At 39.9% G+C, this 17,239-nt stretch overlaps 4 protein-coding genes and 1 long non-coding RNA gene across 7 annotated transcripts; 3 read left to right on the forward strand and 2 right to left on the reverse strand.

Annotated features, from left to right (window-relative positions):
- Positions 1 to 3: 3 nt before the first annotated feature.
- Positions 4 to 6,338, reverse strand: LOC135945013 (constitutive coactivator of PPAR-gamma-like protein 1). The gene is made up of 15 exons (XM_065492363.1): positions 6,197 to 6,338; positions 5,760 to 5,967; positions 5,329 to 5,615; positions 5,121 to 5,267; positions 4,903 to 5,070; positions 4,647 to 4,848; positions 4,424 to 4,597; positions 4,084 to 4,370; positions 3,818 to 4,026; positions 3,632 to 3,757; positions 3,465 to 3,579; positions 3,067 to 3,255; positions 2,679 to 3,011; positions 1,928 to 2,085; positions 4 to 1,869 (listed from the first exon to the last, which is right to left on the reverse strand). The coding sequence occupies exons 2-15, from the start codon at positions 5,935 to 5,937 to the stop codon at positions 1,737 to 1,739; spliced, it is 2,706 nt and encodes a 901-aa protein (XP_065348435.1). The 5' UTR covers positions 5,938 to 5,967; positions 6,197 to 6,338; the 3' UTR covers positions 4 to 1,736.
- A 56-nt stretch (positions 6,339 to 6,394) lies between these two features.
- Positions 6,395 to 9,112, forward strand: LOC135945029 (sorting nexin-7-like). Its single transcript, XM_065492387.1, has 10 exons — positions 6,395 to 6,535; positions 6,977 to 7,116; positions 7,177 to 7,335; positions 7,392 to 7,502; positions 7,561 to 7,725; positions 7,785 to 7,980; positions 8,039 to 8,325; positions 8,379 to 8,510; positions 8,564 to 8,698; positions 8,756 to 9,112. The coding sequence occupies exons 2-10, from the start codon at positions 6,991 to 6,993 to the stop codon at positions 8,819 to 8,821; spliced, it is 1,377 nt and encodes a 458-aa protein (XP_065348459.1). The 5' UTR covers positions 6,395 to 6,535; positions 6,977 to 6,990; the 3' UTR covers positions 8,822 to 9,112.
- Positions 9,113 to 9,555: 443 nt separating this feature from the next.
- Positions 9,556 to 12,983, forward strand: Gp93 (heat shock protein 90 Gp93). Its single transcript, XM_065492375.1, has 11 exons — positions 9,556 to 9,715; positions 10,085 to 10,171; positions 10,231 to 10,391; positions 10,452 to 10,770; positions 10,834 to 11,263; positions 11,319 to 11,508; positions 11,562 to 11,800; positions 11,856 to 12,072; positions 12,129 to 12,485; positions 12,538 to 12,750; positions 12,810 to 12,983. The coding sequence occupies exons 1-11, from the start codon at positions 9,670 to 9,672 to the stop codon at positions 12,894 to 12,896; spliced, it is 2,346 nt and encodes a 781-aa protein (XP_065348447.1). The 5' UTR covers positions 9,556 to 9,669; the 3' UTR covers positions 12,897 to 12,983.
- Positions 12,977 to 14,165, reverse strand: LOC135945058 (uncharacterized). Of its 3 annotated transcripts, XR_010575397.1 has the most exons (4): positions 14,063 to 14,165; positions 13,626 to 13,770; positions 13,360 to 13,504; positions 12,977 to 13,234 (listed from the first exon to the last, which is right to left on the reverse strand). It is a non-coding gene; the product is annotated as an uncharacterized LOC135945058 (long non-coding RNA). The 3 variants fall into 3 exon arrangements; XR_010575398.1 differs by lacking the exon at positions 14,063 to 14,165 and having other exon boundaries at positions 13,360 to 13,501; positions 13,626 to 13,880; XR_010575396.1 differs by lacking the exon at positions 14,063 to 14,165 and having other exon boundaries at positions 13,626 to 13,880.
- On the forward strand, positions 13,868 to 16,339 carry LOC135945036 (zinc finger protein 501-like). The gene is made up of 10 exons (XM_065492397.1): positions 13,868 to 14,019; positions 14,575 to 14,730; positions 14,793 to 14,859; positions 14,912 to 15,046; positions 15,104 to 15,181; positions 15,238 to 15,404; positions 15,461 to 15,701; positions 15,762 to 15,914; positions 15,966 to 16,091; positions 16,151 to 16,339. The coding sequence occupies exons 1-10, from the start codon at positions 13,981 to 13,983 to the stop codon at positions 16,207 to 16,209; spliced, it is 1,221 nt and encodes a 406-aa protein (XP_065348469.1). The 5' UTR covers positions 13,868 to 13,980; the 3' UTR covers positions 16,210 to 16,339.
- Positions 16,340 to 17,239: the final 900 nt, after the last annotated feature.

The raw sequence follows: 17,239 nt of genomic DNA on the forward strand, positions 1-17,239 counted from the left end.
AAATTGATTTAATTTTGTTTCTTTATTTGGTTTATCTGCACAACTATCCAACTGCAAAAATTACCACTCCATTGCAGATCTCAAATAAACAACCAAAAAACAGTTCAAGGTTCAGATATCCAAGATGTCCTTCTGATATCGAAACGGCAGTGAAGACAATCTTGTGGAGTGAAATAATGCCAACCGTTTTCAGTTTGTGTTTTGTCTGCCCTTAAATCCAACATCAAAAGCACATTATCCATGCTGTATTACTCATTATATTCAAGACATTTCGTATTCTTAAGAAGTGAGATAATAATTGTTTTAGCAATACACGGGGCAGAGTAAACTAAATTGGCGTAATTTGTCGCATAAAAACTTAAACCGAGTATTGTGTTCTTCTATTTGTATAGTACAGATAGTCCTCTCCCTTTTAGCGTTGAAAAGGGCAGGGAAGCTTTTGACCAAGGGTCCACTGTGATAAGAGCAACAACAGAAAGCAACAGTCAGATGAGCTACACATATTAACCTATAATGCCTATTTTTATTAGACTGCAAATTTTCTCCATTTAACGATAAATACTTTCGCTGCTACAAAACATTATCCTGATCGTGTGCTAGTTTCACATTAACAAATACAGTAAATTTCTCCAAAGGAGATCTTCATTTGGGAAAGATAAACAATACTTTTAATGCTAATTGGCACGGGACAGCCATTGCTCGTTAAGAGCATTCAATTTATCAATTCTTATGTGATAGCTTTCCATGTTTCATCAGAACCAAGCTTACTACTAGTGTAATTATGAGGCGCGACTTCTGCCTCCACCGGAATGCAGGGCCTCAAAAACTGCAAAGGTTATTTTATTAGTTTACATGGTTGCATCATACGACACAGTTTTGTGACAGTGTGAAGGTAGATTCTCATTTCTTAATTCTAGATTCAAACAAAGCATCAATGATTTAATCAGTGGACCCTGGCAGCGTGAAAAGCTTTTATGTATTTCGTTCTCTGTTCGGAGCACTGGACAAGTTTGCGGAGCTGTGTACAGCTCCTCTTGAAAAAATTAATGTATACCAAGCAAAAACCGTTTCAGCAACAGAGAAGTATAGAATTAACTACTGAAATATTACTTTACTTCAACTAAAAATTTAAAAAAGACAAATAACTGAAAAATAAGAAAATTGCGCAGAAATTAGAATTAATCAGCAACTGCATAATAAATAATTGGTGGCGACTAAGTGAATCCTGCGGTGCTCGCACTGCAGGACAATGTCCAGGCATTTTAGTGACATTAGATTCAGTGTTGTGGTTCGATGGCCGATTGAGCCAAATTTTAGACTGTGATTTGGTAGTGAGTGGGCCTTGTAGTGGTCGTTGACAAGGTTTTGAACAGCCACTTGCCATTTGTTGGTAGAAACAGCAGCATGTAAAAAAATACCGAAGTTTCAGCCTAAGTGGTTAGGCACCGTCCGGCTGGCTCAAAGTATTCAATGCAAAGAAATCTACGCAGCGTGCCTAACAAGAGTTTTGTTTGTGTCAAAATATCTTCGATTTTATCACAAGAGTCATCACAATTTCTTTTGGATTGAACACTCACAACCATTCCTACCTGTTGGCATCATCGGTGGCGAACTCGAGATAAAAATCCCGAAAATCGCTCTTTAGTATAACAAAATAACAAACATAGAAAAATATCAGTTGAGCAGGCCTTGTGGCCCACATTTTAAGTCTTAGTTAAGCGTGTCAGCAGACCAACTCACTGGCAAGACGGCTCTTGCAGACTAGCAGTCTTCTCCTCGGGGTGTCCGTTCGGCTGCGATCCCGATTCAGTCTTAAGCGCGCTGGCCGACTTTGATTCCGGACCGACTTTGCCACCCTTGCTGATGGTCCTGAAATGTTCCGCTAAACAGTTTAGGCTGCACAGTATTTTTTAGTGGAGGACCTTACCCATTTGGGGTTAGTTTCTTAGTCGCACGACCGCGACGGCCGTTCTGCACAGCTCCGCGACCTCGGACGGCCAGTCGGACCGATTTTGGATCACCGCGTGCGTTGTAGTTCTGATACAAATTTGGCATTCCAGAGTTCATGTAACCTTTTCCACCAGCCTAAAAATCAAACAAATGTAATGATAAATTAATTCGCCTGTTTGTGTGGACTTCTTGCCCATATGAAGAAACCATTTTAATAACATAATTATATTAAGCGTTATTGGCTATAAAAAGATATTGCTGTCCAAAACTTATGATCATTTTAAAGTATGTATAGGATACCTCTGCTTACCAAAAAAAAAATTAAGATAATTAAAGCTAGATTTTTTACATTGTAGAGCATTATTGCAAAGGAAATCATCAAAAAGCGTTAGTGTAGATTTATAATTAAGGGAGTTAAAATTATTTATGCTCCTGATCTTTTTAAATATTTGTTGAGCTTATATCGCTTAAGATGATGTGCAAATTAAAATCAAATTTTAATAATAGCATGTCCCCTTAAGTCTGTGTTTTACTGACAAACATTCATTTGTAAGCAAATCACAATAATTAATGACTTTCATAACTGCGTGTCCTGCAAACTGGTAACAATAATTTATACCGATTAATTAACCAGCGATATTCGTACAAGATAAATTTTTATTCGTTAACTAAATCATTTAAATTTGAAATCAAACCACTATTAAAAAATCAATAAAAATGAGCCATACTTGCTGGAAAGGAACATTCCTGTTGGGTTGGGAGCGTCCGTTGGCGGAACTGCCGTAATTGTCTCCCCACTGTCCAACCACGATCCCCGCAACCCGGAGACGTCCTCCTTCAGCAACCATGTTTCGGCCCCGGGCGCCACCACCCCTGCCGTTGTGCGGAAACACTGGCATGAGCGGGGTGGGCATGAGATTGACCGGTGGAGGCACTCGCAGCGGCAGTGGCATCGGTTGCGGGGGTGGAACCCTGGCAAAGTGAGGGCTAATGCCCTCCAAGATGGCCTCCTTCATGCGTTCAATTTTGAGCACGTCATCCATACGGTGATCACATAATTCCTGGGGTTTTAAAAATTCACGTAATCCGCAAAAGTTCAGAAGTTTTTCTAATTACAGGGAGTCCCCTGACGTTCTCAGCTTTCAACAGTTTATATTGAAACAGTTTGCCATCAAAATAAAGCCATGGGCAGCACATCAGCCACGGAATGGGTGCTCCGCAGGCGTCATTGGCCAGCAGGGCATTTTCAATGCCATTCATCACCAGTGCAGCCAATTGGACACCTCGCACATTCAGTCTAGGTAACTGAAACAGAGAAAGCATACCATGTGAAGGTCTGCCCTGCTGAGGGGAAAATAGTAAATTGTTTCAAAAGCATGTGCATCTAGTGGCAGTTCACCAAGAGACGCAAATTAACTTTTGAGTTTTATTTTGCACCCGTGTGCAGAAGAACTAAACCACAAAGGTTAGCCTCTGAATAAAAGGTGCCAGAATTGTTATGCAGGACAAATTACTTGGAGATCTTGCAGGAAATTAGCGTTTATCAGTTCAGGGGAGAAAGCCTGTGCAATCAGTGCGTCTAATTCCTGCTTTCTTAGGATGGGTTGATCCGTGTGTGACATGATGTATCTGGGGAAAAAACAGTAGAGTTGATATGAATTCCTTATGCAAAATAACATACCTGATGACACAAGCAAATAGCAGCATTGGTTGGGGCACATAATGAGGATTGAGAATCATAGTTGTGTCAGATCTCATGCACGATAAAAAAGCTCTCAGTCGTCTTCGTTTGTCGTCAACAGTGGAGCTGCAATAGTCAAACACGTTTACAACTGAAAAATTGAGTGCAAAATTATTCCAGACGTACCCAAACCAAAGACGCTGGACAGTTGGCACTCCCCAACCAACTCTCTCAGGCTTGACTCTGTCAACTCGGGATGAATCCTTCAGCCACACAATTTCTTGAACGGCAATCGAGTCCAGGTTAATGTGAGCAATTTGAGTTGCCTTGTCTTTGGCTGCCTTGTGACTTTGCAGGAAACTCAGGTGATGCAGATTGAACAAAATTCCGTAAACCTTAGAAAGAGCTCAGCGTTAAATTTGACATACTGAGGTGTCAGGGGTGTTTCATACCATTTGTCGCACAGGTCGGAAGAACAGATGGGCCAATGGCAATTCTGTTTCATCTTCAAGAACAGCTGACAGTCTAATTTGTCCCAGGCTCAGGATTTGGTGGATTTGCGGCGCCATCATGCCTTTTGAGTGTCTCTCACTGGCTGTGCGCAATACCTCGGCAGAAACCAAGCCTGCCAGGTTGAGCTCAGCATCGTGGCTTGCCGGATTGGGTGATGGAGCACTGCTTGTGCTGCTGGAACTTGAAGAGCTGAGTTGCAGACTTGCAAGTCCATTGGTTACTGTAACTGAATTTAAATTTCATAGGTCTGGGAACGTAGTAAATTAGTAAAATCCTCACTTTCGTTGGAACAGTCTTCTGTGCTAGGAGGGTCAACTTTAATAGAGGGTGTTGGTTGAAGGGCCTCAAGGGAATCAGCAGCGTCAGATGCGAATTTCAAGGCTTGGGGCTCAGACTGAGAAGGCTTTTTATCATTTTCAGACTTTGACTTGGTCCTGCTTTTGCCATTGCGCCCTGAAATTTTTAATTTGAATCAAAGTACAGAACAGGGAAAACGACAAACCTCTGGCACCGCTCTTATAGCTGAGGAATCCTTCCTTCGTACCATTCATGTAATATTTGAATGCAGCTTGAAGTTTGCTCCTTAAGTGAGAGGAGCCTGAGCCAGGAAAAACTTGTGCAACGATTTCATCAACATCGTCCATGGCAGATCCCAGTCCTTTCACAAATGAAGCAACAGCTTTCACAAGAACATCAGATGGGATCTGCAGAAAATAGACTTTTCAGCAAATGAGCCTCAGAGAGCAAGTGATTTGAACCTTTCCAGTTTGGTGCCCAGGGCAAATTTTTCTGTGAAACGGGTCAAGACTTTCCTCAGAGATCAGGTGGTTGCCCAAAAGAGCAGCAACTGCAGGCAGCTTATTGTTTGACAACTCCAGCGCTTCAGCAACTTTGCCCATCAAGTATTCTTTTGTTTCAAGAGCACCCTGCGAAAATAGACCATCAATGGTAGTTGCTGATGTCGTTTAATGCTTACTTTGTAAGTGAGCTTGAGCTGCTGTGACGAAAAATACCTTGGAGGATCAAATGCTGCATATTCTGGGTCCTCGACTAGCAAGCCATTGTAGTTATTTTCTCTGCAGAAGGCAATCACCTCCTGTCTGTGGTCGTACATGCTACACATCTGAAACAAAAATGTAGCCCATTACCAAGGACATTCTTTGATGTGAAATCTGCAAAAATACCACAGAGACATTGAGATGCCTCAGAGCCATCCTGAGGCATGTGCGGAGACACTCAGGAGCAATCCACCAAACCTTTGGTGGAGGAGTGCCTTTAGAGGCAAGATGACGAAGAATAGACGTCGCCCTGTGGCGTACGCTCTGCTGTGCTTGTTGCCACTGCTCGGCTCTATCAGGCTCCAAGCACCCATTGAAAAATACGACAAGCTCTATGCCATGTGCTTGCATATTTTGAATCAAAGTGGACAAGAATTGCACCATTCTGTTCCACTGTCCACCACTGGCCCAGTCTGAAAAACAGAAATTTTTTCTATTTTTTCAAATTATTGCTAAAGCAATTCAATTATTATTTTACGGTGACGATTAATAAATTTATGATTGAATTTGATATCGCATGTGCTGAAATAAAGAAGAGTTTAAGCATTACAAATTACCTGAGAAGTATCCTCCATAAAGTCTGTCGAGACAACATTCTGCATCCAGAACAAGACGAAGTCTCCGTCCAAGCGGCTGTGGTTTTCTGTTCCTTGCTGCAATTTTCAGCAGGTCTATGGACACGCAGCCGCCCGGGGCGTAGGACTGGATAAAAGTCTGCAAATCTTGAATCCCCATCGTATAAAGAGATTTAAATTTACAATGGTCCTGAAACATACATGATTTATCTTTAAAACGATGACAAAAAACTTGACATTAAATCTTAAAATACTGTCAAATATTTAAATGAATTACAAAATCACATGGCGAATTAAGTATATCACGAAGCAAATGGACGGCGCACCCGGTCTCATCAATTTGCGTGTATCTAACGAGAAAGAAGTCGTAGTCTCGTTTCAAATTGATAAAAAGGATTATCTGTAACTAGGGTACTCACCGAAAAAGGTTAGGCAGTGAACATAGCAGAGTATGAGTTCGAAAAAAAGGTCAATTTTTGGCCATGGTGGTCGGTCACTTATCGGTCTAGACAGTCCACACCTCCACTCTAAAGTTGTTAGTTCCGTTGTCTGCCCCCAGGAGTCACCCAAGTGCGCTCTCTTCTTCAGAATCCACGCCCTTACAGCTGTTGTTGTGATTGGCCTTCTTTTTAGGACACAAGCCTGCACGAAAATCAAATCCTCGAAGAAGTGTCACCTGAATCAACATCTGGATTTGTATTTTTGCAAGTTATTATAATTCTAAATAACATTCGACGACACAGAATCTTCAAGCATAGGTTAGCCTATAGAAATAACTCGACATTTCATTTCTTATGATAACATCCCATAGAAAGTTCGAACATAGCATAATAATTATGTACATATTGCAGCAGATAGAATAATAATTATATAAAAATGTTGTTCAAATTTTTGTTCCTTGAAAGTAGTAAGGGATTTTGTACAAGAAATCACTTTGTTTCAGTCTCCTTTCCTTGCTTCAGGCACTTATTTATCCAATAAACTGACTTAATATTGAGAGATATACTATTGTAGATACTAACAACGGCACCAAACCAAATTTAAAATCACATTTCCCTAAAGCCTCGCCAGTATTATATAACTGTATATTCCAAGAGAATTACTGAAAAATAAGCTATAATTACACTTAAGGCTATCAACGAGTGATAATGATATTTTTGTATCATTACAAATTATTAAAAATTTTCTTTTATTTTCAGGAGTGGGTTAAAAAATGGAGAGCCCTCCAGGTGCTGTGATTGAAGTGTCCACAGAATGCAAAGGTGTTGCTCGGCGAGATGAGAGCCGAGACTTTGATGATCCATTTTCCACTTGCAGTGCCTCTTTCGAGGGATCGGTTGTAAGTTATATAAAGCGGTACATGCACGTCACAAAATAAAACAAAATAATTTTCACCTAGGCTGCGTCGCCTTCCATCGAAAGTTTCTCGACACTGCAAGACCAAGATGATGTTGCTGATCTTCAGTATGATGGAAGAGAGTTGCAGATTCGAGTAGATAATCCCCAAAAGCTCCTCAGCACACTTGAAACTTATATAACATTTAGAGTTACTACGAAGGTAAATTGTCAACAGTATTTTTCATTTGGCACTGCTATTAAGTCTCTTTTCCACAGACGTCACGGTCAGATTTTGAAGAGACTGAGTATGTTGTCCGCAGAAGATTTAATGACTTTCTGTGGCTTCGTGAGAAGCTTGTTCAAAATCATCCTAACAATCTTATTCCGGTAGTTGCAAGATTGTCCTAATATATTTTGTATTACTATAGTTAATTTATGTAAATAGCCACTGCCAGAGAAACACACTCTCATGGGTCAGCTGGACAGATATTCCAAAGAGTTTATTCTTCACCGCATGGCTATGCTCCACAAGTTCATGAATCGATTGGCTGATCACCCATTCCTCAGCTTTGATGCAAACTTTAAAGGTTTTATCACTGCAAAACCCTCAGTTAGTACCATGCAAATTTAAAGACAAGTTTTCCTCTTTATTAAAAAAAATTGCTTCAGGACTTTACAGTTTTGAGGAAGAGCAAACAAGGTCTGATAAGCAGATGGACTGATTCTATTCAAAACATATCCGGGATCTATCTCGCAAAAGGACGACCTCATGATTTTGATCTGATGCTGAATTACTCGCAGAGCCTCACTGATAAACTAACAAGCATTGAGAAGATAAGTCACCGAATCAACAAGGAACAACAAGGTGCGCACTTCAAACAAAAAAGTTGAAGCGATTGTGTGCTGAAACATTGTTTATCTAGAACATTTGGGTGAACTGCAGCAGCTGCACCCGGTTTTTAACCTCTGGTCATCAGTGGAGCCTGAGCTTGGGAATCTCCTGGCCACAATAGGCCAGGCATTTGAGTCAATATCCACAGAGGAGCAAACCTTGGTCAATGAGTTCCCTCACATAACCAGTCAGCCCCTGAAAGAGTTTCTGCTTTACATTGATGCTGTGAAAGAGTCATTAGAGAGGCGAGACGCCTCACAGATTGAGTATGAACTGGTTCTAGAGGAACTAGGAAAGAAGCGTGCTGAAAAAGAGCAGGTAGTTCAAATGCTGGGTGTTTTAATTTAAAAATATTACATTGTGTCGTTTAGCTCCAGAGCGAACTTGGTCAAAATCAGGAGACCAATAGTCAGAGTTACGCATTTTGGAAAAGTCCAGAAAACAAGGAAGAGCGGTTGCAAAAGTTGAGTGCAAGCATTGGAGATCTTATTAAGCTAGCCGAGGTTTGATATTATTTTAAATCTAATTTTCTTTTCTGATAAATTTTGAATCAAAGGAGAAGCAAGATCAAACTGAGTGTGCCAATGAGACTCTTCGATCGGATTTTGAAAGGTGGCACTTGGAAAAAAGAAGAGACCTGAAGCAGCTCTTCTTGAGTATGGCTGATGCACAAATAAAATTCCATGAGAAGGTACAATGTTGTACTTAAAATCAGACTGTGAAAAATTTTGCTCGTATTTTTTTGCAGTCCCTTGCGGCCTGGGAGCAAGTCCTTCAAGACGTCAATAAAGAAGGTCGTCAGCAGACAAACTGATGAAAAAGCAGACTGATACCCTGCCTTGTTAAAACTGATTCCCATAATGTGATCTCTGTTAATTTGTGCTTACAATTTTAGTACAGCATTTGAGTTACATGTCTAAATATTCAAAATAATATGAAGCACACACACACCATGCTCCAATAATAATTATATATAAAATTGTATATTAAATAATTAAAATGTTTCGAGTAAATTATTGTATCGTGTTAATATAATAATTGAAGAATAATTAATGTTGTTGCCTCTGGGTAATTTGATTGATTGAAAATATACTGCGTAGAGCAATTTGCCTTTTTTAATTTTGCGACGTCATTGTCATAATCCCTATTAGATTTCTACTGTTTTACCGTTTTATAATTACGATAATTACTGAAACTGATATCTGAAACTATAAAATGACTGCTTCAAATTTAAATATTTTAAGAGAATAAAAAAACTAATAAAAAAATAACTTATCTAAATCTGTAATAGAAGCCATAAAATTGAGCAGATCCCGATCGAGTATCACTACTATATTTCAAGGTTAAAAGTCAAATCGCGTATTAATTTTTGTAATTTTGACGCGTGTCAGCAAGGATTTGTGTGAATTCAATGGTATTACGTTTACCGCGCTTAAAGGAAGCCAATACAAAATCATATTGGTGCAGCTGGCTGCCAGATAGCATTCGTTGATTGGTTCAATTTTTCTGCGTGGTCCAACGTCATTGGTGCACGTAGTCCCTTTAAACTTTGCTCACGCTAAGCAAAGTTTGGAGGCGAGGCGCCGCACCGTCCGTCAGCAGTCTTTCAGCAGCGGTTTAGAGAGAATTGTCCTGTCAAGAGTAAACTCGGGATCAGCTAGAATGAAGCACCTAATATTCCTCTCTCTGGGGATCTTGCTTTTATCAGGTTTGTTTCAAAGAAATCGCGTGAATGTACATAGTTCCACATTCAAGGGGGACTTTAAAACAGATTTGAGGGGGTCGTTGAACCGGCAAATTTGCTGTTCCCTAAAATTGACGCCGTGTCCAAAGTTCGTGTCAAACATAGGGGACTCCAGAAATTTCTTTGAATTTGAACAGTAAATTAAATTGTTAAAAACAAGTATATTTCAAGTTAATTCATGATAATACTCATTCGACACGATTCGAATGTGAGGAAATAATAGAGGGAGACTGAAAGCGCACAGGCATGCTTTATCTCGTTATTTAAAGAGTCGGCTCAGGCTGGATCAGTGGAATTGTCACTTGACACTTCTTGACAAGTTTAATTTTTTAGGGCTGTCGGGAGCAGCTGCTGATGAAGAACCACAAACAGTCACCGTGGAACCTGATTTGGGAAGCAGTCGAGAAGCCTTAAGAACAGGTATGATAATCTTTGTTCGAAGGAAATAATTATCAGCTAATTAATGTGTTGAACTTCAGACGATGAAGCAGTCAAAAGAGAAGAGGAAGCTATTAAGTTGGATGGTCTCAATGTTGCACAGATAAAAGAGTTGCGGGACAAAGCGGAGAAATTCACTTTCCAGGCTGAAGTCAATAGAATGATGAAACTTATCATCAATTCACTGTACAAAAATAAGGAGGTATGCTATATTTTTAAAGTAGAAAAATAATTATGTAATAATTTTAAACGCTTCTCTTAGATTTTCTTGAGAGAATTGATTTCCAACGCATCAGACGCTTTGGATAAAATCAGATTGCTCTCGCTGACTGATCCGTCCGCCCTCTCTGCCACGTCTGACTTAGCGATAAAGATCAGGCTGGACCCAGACACGAAAATGCTGCACATAACAGACACTGGTATTGGAATGACGAAGAGCGATTTGATCAACAACCTTGGCACCATTGCTAAGTCTGGCACTGCCGAGTTCCTCACCAAAATGCAAGATGCTTCTCAGGGATCTCAGGACACCAATGACATGATTGGGCAGTTTGGAGTTGGTTTCTACTCGGCATTCCTTGGTGAGTTTGAGATTTAATTAATCTTAATGTATTGTACAATAATAACAAGTTTTATCTTCACAGTGGCCGACACAGTTGTTGTCACAAGCAAGAACAATGAGGATGAGCAGTACATTTGGGAAAGTGACACGAGCAGCTTCAATATCGCCAAAGACCCGAGAGGAAACACTTTGCCGCGTGGAACCCAGATCAGCTTGAAGTTGAAGCCAGAAGCTGGCGATTATCTTCAGCCAGAAAACATCAAGAACCTTGTCAAGAAGTACTCTCAGTTCATCAACTTCCCTATTTACCTGTGGACCAGCAAAACGGTTACTGAGGAAGAGCCAATCGAGGAAGAAGCCACCAAGGAGGAGGACAAGGACATTGTTGATGAAGAAGATGGTAAAGTTGAGGATGAAGAGGCAAAGGATGACAAGCCCAAGACAAAGAAGGTCGAGAAGACCGTCTGGGACTGGGAAAAGCTGAATGAAGCCAAGCCCATTTGGACCAGAAAGTATGCATAACAAATATTAAGTTAAACTGTAAATAAATTAATTTTGCGTCCCTAGGCCTGCCGACATCTCAGAAGAAGACTATAACGAATTCTACAAAAGTCTGACTAAAGACACCAAGGACCCTCTCACCAAGGTCCACTTTGTCGCTGAGGGAGAAGTAACGTTCAAGTCTCTTCTGTATGTCCCAGAAAACCAACCGGGAGAAGGTTTCAACAGATACGGTACTAAGACCGATCACATCAAGGTAATTTTCTTTATTAATGAATTTGATTACCAATTCAACCGTTTCTTTTTTAGCTCTTTGTGCGACGTGTTTTTATCAGCGATGATCTGCAAGACATGATGCCCAGCTATCTATCGTTCATCCAAGGAGTTGTTGACTCTGATGATCTGCCCCTGAATGTCTCCCGTGAAACTCTCCAGCAGCACAAACTTATCAAAATTATCAAGAAAAAGCTGGTTCGCAAGGCTCTTGACATGCTCAAGAAAATGGACAAGGATGAATACGAGAAGTTTTGGAAGGAATACTCCACCAAGTGAGCTCAATCCTTAATTATTTTGAGTTCAAACCTGAAATTAATCAATTTGCAGCATTAAGCTTGGAGTTATCGAAGACTCTGCCAACCGCACCCGCCTGGCCAAGTTGCTGATGTTCCTTTCGTCTAACGGCACTGACCTGACCTCCCTTGCGGAATACGTTGAAAGGATGAAGCCAAAGCAGGAGCACATCTATTATATTGCTGGATCTAACAGGGAGGAAGTCATGAGGTCGCCTTTTGTCGAAAAGCTGCTGAAGAAGGGCTACGAGGTAAAACTTGTAATTCCCAATTCTGTCACAAACTTAAAAATCAAAATCATTTATAGGTTCTGTACCTAGTGGAAGCCGTCGATGAATACTGCATCTCAGCTCTGCCCGAATTTGAGGGCAAGAAGTTCCAGAACGTTGCCAAGGAGGGCTTCACCTTGGATGAGTCTGAATCGTCTAAGGAAAAGAAGGAGGCCCTGAAGACTCGATTTGAGCCTCTGGTCAAATGGTTGAATGATGACGCGCTCAAGGGCCACATTTCAAAGGCTACCCTATCCGAGAGGTTGACCGACTCGCCCTGTGCACTTGTGGCCAGCATGTTTGGCTGGACTGGCAACATGGAACGACTGGCCGTGTCGAACGCTCACCAAAAGTCTGAAGACCCTCAGAGAAGCTATTACCTCAACCAGAAGAAGGTAGTGTTCACAGATATTGGATCTGATAGACCTTACATATAATGCTGTTCAGGTTCTTGAAGTGAATCCTGGACACCCTCTGATCAAGGAATTGTTGAGAAGGGTTGAGGATGACCCTGCTGACCCCACTGCTAAAGACATGGCTCTCATGATGTTCAGAACAGCAACCCTCAGGTCAGGGTACATGCTCAAGGATACGTCAGAGTTTGCCACCAGCATTGAGTCGATGATGCGAAAAACTTTGGGCATTTCCCCTGATGAGAAGGTAATGATTGCCACGTTTGAGTTATTGATATTTTAAATTAATCAACTATTATATTTCAGCCCGATGAAGATAGTGAGGAAGTGAGTGAAGAAGATAAGACTGACGATGTTGAAGAGATCAACACAGAAGAGCATGATGAATTATAATTATTGTTTTCTCCATTCCATTAATCGTGGTCATTTATCCATCAATTTTTGTTTTGTATGTAAATAAAACATTTTGCAAAAAAATTATCATTTATGCGTTTTACTCACAACTTAAATTCAAGAAACAGTCCATTTTTTCTTTCTCTTCTTTGATGGTAAATCCGTCAAGTGTGTGGATGTGGTGTCAAGACCTATATTTTGTTCACAGTCGCTAACTTCCTCGCAATCCATTGACTCATCTTTGACACGCTTTTTCTTGCGTTCCTTGGTAGCAATAACACTAGTATCCCTTTGCGGATAGCGACATAACCCAGAAAGACTACACCTCTTTTTGTAATCTGAAATAGAAGCAAAAATAGACGCTATCTAAAGACGACCCATTTCCTCTATTTACACAGTAATGTGTAAAAATAAAGGAATATTTTATGTTGTCCTCAATTTAAAAAATTGTCAAATTATGTACCTGCTCCAAAGAGAGGGTGTCGTTGCTTCAAATCAGTCGGAAAGACCGATCTTTCAGAAACAATTAAGTCATCGATATCATCTGTTGAAAATATTGGAATGTCCACTTTGACTTTCTTCTTTGATTTCTTCTGCGGAATAGGCTGCTGAAAAATAGGATCGTGAAAACTATAATACGTTTCAAATAACAAAATAAGAGAATACATACCTTAGTTAAATAATGTATGTATATGTACATACGTATAATAATGTATCTTTTTCACTTACCTCAACTATCTCTTCGTCAGATATTTCATGAGCAACGGCTGCTACACTTCTTTTTTGTTTCTTAGTCATTTTCCTAGCTCTTTAAATTTGACGTGCCAAGATAAATTATTGATTCCTATTCCTACTGCCTGCCACCCTCCAGCAGCTGGAAAAATCCCGATAATACATAACTGCACCAGCGTGGTCTTGTTTAGTAGTTTAGTTCATGCCACATCCCACATCCCACGTAAATGCAGAGCCCTCTGTTGTCAACACAGGATTCTATTACTGTTATTATTTTTCTTAGGCATACTAGCAGAGAAAGAGCAAAATGGACGCATTGCCGTCGGCAGCGTAAAACTGGAATAAATTTACCATGTCTTCTGGTAAATCGTTGCAAATTTTTAAACAAAAGGTGAGATTTTCAGTTCAAACAAAACATCGAAAGAGTTGCTTACCGGGAACACGTGCTATCCCCGTCGCTGCATCGCCGACCACCTGGCGTAACCTCTCAATCAGAAAACCAGGCGCTCCAGGACACAAATCACATCATACAATACTATTTGGCCGACACCGCTATGCATAAATGCATACGGCGCAACTTGTCATAATGCTTTGACACTAGATATTGATAAAATTTAAAATAAGTGAATATCAATCTTACCATATTGATTTAAATAAACCTTTAAATCTCAAATAATGACAACAAAATTTTAATTTCTCTGTTCTCCGCTAAAAATTAGCAATTGACTCATTGAGGTTGAGATCCCCATATATGTATAATATGATAATTATCTATTTATACCTATTACCTTCTATTGTTTTTTTCTTATGAAGGAGAATTCGTTTTTGTTAAGTTTATTAATTTTCATTGAATTAATTTTTCTCCATAATTTTCTGCTTTCTGCTATACTTTAGTTTTAATTTTGTGCAATAAACCGCAATAACAATAAATTAAATTAACTTTCAGGTTGAAAATGCAGTCTCTATGGTTGCCACTATGGCAGCAGAGCAAAAATTGGAGGCTGTCCAGTTTTGGAACACCATGTCTGAAAAACTGCAGGAAATAGTGAATCATTCAGCTGCAGATATCAGCGCTCTCAGTTTGGCCATTGAAAAAGAGAAGGTTGAAAATAACAATCACTTTTGCTTATGTTTTGTCACTTCATTTCAGTTTTCAATTTCTAGGAAGCGACTGAATGCGCCGCATCATATCAAGAAACTTACAAAGAGTATTTAACTAAACCAAAACTTGGTTTGTTGTTTCTTTCAGTGCTAGCAATATTTATTAAAACATTTCTATCTAGAGAAAACAGATGACATAGCAAGGGATCAATTGAATATTGTTACCCTGAAATGCTCTAACTCCATAGAAAACAGTGACTCCTCGGTCATTTGTGAAATATGCGGAAAGAAGTTTGGCTCTAATTCAGCACTGAGTGGTAAAATTGAATTTAATCAAATCTATGGATAAATTTGTAACAACTATGTGTTTGCAGCTCATAAATCTTGCCACGCTAAACCTTTTGAATGTGAAGAGTGTGGTTTCAAATTTTCCACAAAGAATAATTTAATGGGTAATAATTTCACTGAACTCCTAATAAAAAATATTAAAATTAAAATCCCTCCGTAGTCCACAGGCGATGCCACACTGGGGAAAAACCATACACGTGCAAGGCGTGCGGCAATGCTTTCACAACCAGTGGAAATTTGGCAAGACATGAAAAAATCCACTCGGGCGACAAACCTTGGAAGTGTGACGAGTGCGGTTCCCATTTCACTGAAAAGAAGTCATTGAAGGTGAAATTAAATCCTTTTCAATCAACTAGTTCACTGGAAAAAAACTTCTTTATCAGGTGCATCAAAGACTTCACACTGGTGAACGACCCTTCCAGTGTTCGGAGTGTCAAAAGTCGTTTACGCAAAAATCTGTGCTCCAGTCTCACATGGCCATGCATCTCAACCAAAAAGCGCACCTCTGCGAACTGTGCGGCAAATCGTTTCGGCAAAAGGCGCAGCTCAGGAGCCACAAAATGCGCCACAATAATATCAAGCGATACAGTTGCACAAAGTGCCCATCACAATTTTTAACCAGAGGTAGATTTTTCACGAATCTACTAAACTTGGATACTAAAATGCATTTAATTTATTTCTAAGGCGATTTGCTTCGACACGAGAGGACGCACACTGGTGAAAAGCCATATTTGTGTCAGCTTTGCAAGAAGACGTTCACCAGACAACAGACCCTGACTGAACACATGAACCGCCACTATGGCCTGCGCCCTTACAAGTGCAAATACTGTCCAAAGAGTACGAGATTGATCCTGTTTCTAGCCAAGTGCTGATTAGTCTGGTTTAAAGGTTTTACAGAAATGTCTGCTAGCTACAAGCACAATAAGAAGCACGAAAAGAATGATAAGGATTTGACCGTGCCACAGACTGCAGAAATGGAGGGTGACAAGGAGTCGATATATATCATCAGCAACGGTGAGTGAAACTTTTGATAATTTTATTGCTAACTGAAATTTGAAAATGTTGGGTTCCAGCTGACATTGGCGTGGAAATCGAAGGCGTCATTCAACAGGGTATTGAATCAATGTTGTGACATCTCATTTGAGATCTTTCAGCGCGACTGTAAAAAAAAATTATACATACGTTTGGACGATGCATGAGATGTGAGAACAGTGGTACCGACAATTTACGCAAATTGGTACAATTCCAAAGAATAAAAATATCAGTATATAATTAATAGAAAAATTATGAATGAAATATTTATTAGACACCACGGGTGTACAACAACAGGCATATACAATAATTAAATCACAGGTTCATTGCTAGTCTTTGCTTTGGCGGCTTGGCACAGTGTCAAAGTGTTCTTATCACATTGGAGGAAATGGTAGAAACTGATTGGTTTATCACAGAATTTGCACTCACAGTCCTCACTCGCGCAGGAGTGGTAGGTCAATTTTTTACAAATAAAATAGTGAAAACCGTGACAAGCGTGTCTCGTGAACATGTGTCTGTTATTAAAAAGGGCTCCCTTCCAACTTTGGTTGACCATGGCGGGGGTGACGAAAAACCCCGGGTCGATTTCGGAGGCCTTAAAGTCCTGGTTAGCTATGAACTTTTTAAATGAGTCAGTCTCCGGCAGTGAATATCTTGTTAACAACTCTTTTACAAAAAATTCAGTGTCTGCTAATTTATATGTCAGCCTGGATTTAGTTAACTTAGATACAGATAGAGCTCTTTTTAGGAATCTTGATTTGGAGGATTCTAATTTATTAAAGTCTTTGAGACTTAAAAATGGCCAAATTGCCTCTATTCCGTAGCTTGCGATTGGAGCTATTGCAAGATTGAAAAGTTTCAAAGCAGTGCTGACTGATGATCTAGGGAGAGAGTTCAGTTTGGAGGTGGCTAAAATTGATGCTCTCACTTTTTTCTCAATATGTTTAGAAAAAGAAATTCCGGAAGACTGAAACGTTACTCCTAAATAGGTAAATTCGGTGACGAAATCGACGACCTCATTTCTCACTACTAATTTGTCGGTTTGCTTCAGCCTCCCTCTTCCCTTGTTTCTAAACTTGAGTATGCTGCATTTTGAAAAATTTAATTTGAGCTCTTTATCCGCTAAATAG

The sequence above is a fragment of the Cloeon dipterum genome, chromosome 1 (genome assembly GCF_949628265.1).
Source record: "Cloeon dipterum chromosome 1, ieCloDipt1.1, whole genome shotgun sequence".
Classification (NCBI taxonomy): Eukaryota; Metazoa; Arthropoda; class Insecta; order Ephemeroptera; family Baetidae; genus Cloeon; species Cloeon dipterum.

What these genes read in the sequence shown, in the direction of transcription:
- LOC135945013 (XM_065492363.1), bottom strand. Translation starts at nt 5,937, where the DNA reads ATGGGGATTCAAGATTTGCAGACTTTTATCCAGTCCTACGCCCCGGGC. An exon ending in GGCATCTCAATGTCTCTGTG is followed by an intron (nt 5,268 to 5,328) that starts GTATTTTTGCAG and finishes TTTTTGTTTCAG; the next exon opens with ATGTGTAGCATGTACGACCA. An exon ending in AGAAGACTGTTCCAACGAAA is followed by an intron (nt 4,371 to 4,423) that starts GTGAGGATTTTA and finishes ATTTAAATTCAG; the next exon opens with TTACAGTAACCAATGGACTT.
- LOC135945036 (XM_065492397.1), top strand. Translation starts at nt 13,981, where the DNA reads ATGTCTTCTGGTAAATCGTTGCAAATTTTTAAACAAAAG. An exon ending in TTTAACTAAACCAAAACTTG is followed by an intron (nt 14,860 to 14,911) that starts GTTTGTTGTTTC and finishes ATTTCTATCTAG; the next exon opens with AGAAAACAGATGACATAGCA. An exon ending in CACAAAGAATAATTTAATGG is followed by an intron (nt 15,182 to 15,237) that starts GTAATAATTTCA and finishes ATCCCTCCGTAG; the next exon opens with TCCACAGGCGATGCCACACT.
- LOC135945029 (XM_065492387.1), top strand. Translation starts at nt 6,991, where the DNA reads ATGGAGAGCCCTCCAGGTGCTGTGATTGAAGTGTCCACAGAATGCAAA. An exon ending in CATTTAGAGTTACTACGAAG is followed by an intron (nt 7,336 to 7,391) that starts GTAAATTGTCAA and finishes TCTTTTCCACAG; the next exon opens with ACGTCACGGTCAGATTTTGA. An exon ending in AGCGTGCTGAAAAAGAGCAG is followed by an intron (nt 8,326 to 8,378) that starts GTAGTTCAAATG and finishes TGTGTCGTTTAG; the next exon opens with CTCCAGAGCGAACTTGGTCA.
- Gp93 (XM_065492375.1), top strand. Translation starts at nt 9,670, where the DNA reads ATGAAGCACCTAATATTCCTCTCTCTGGGGATCTTGCTTTTATCAG. An exon ending in TTTCTACTCGGCATTCCTTG is followed by an intron (nt 10,771 to 10,833) that starts GTGAGTTTGAGA and finishes TTATCTTCACAG; the next exon opens with TGGCCGACACAGTTGTTGTC. An exon ending in CTAAGACCGATCACATCAAG is followed by an intron (nt 11,509 to 11,561) that starts GTAATTTTCTTT and finishes TTTCTTTTTTAG; the next exon opens with CTCTTTGTGCGACGTGTTTT.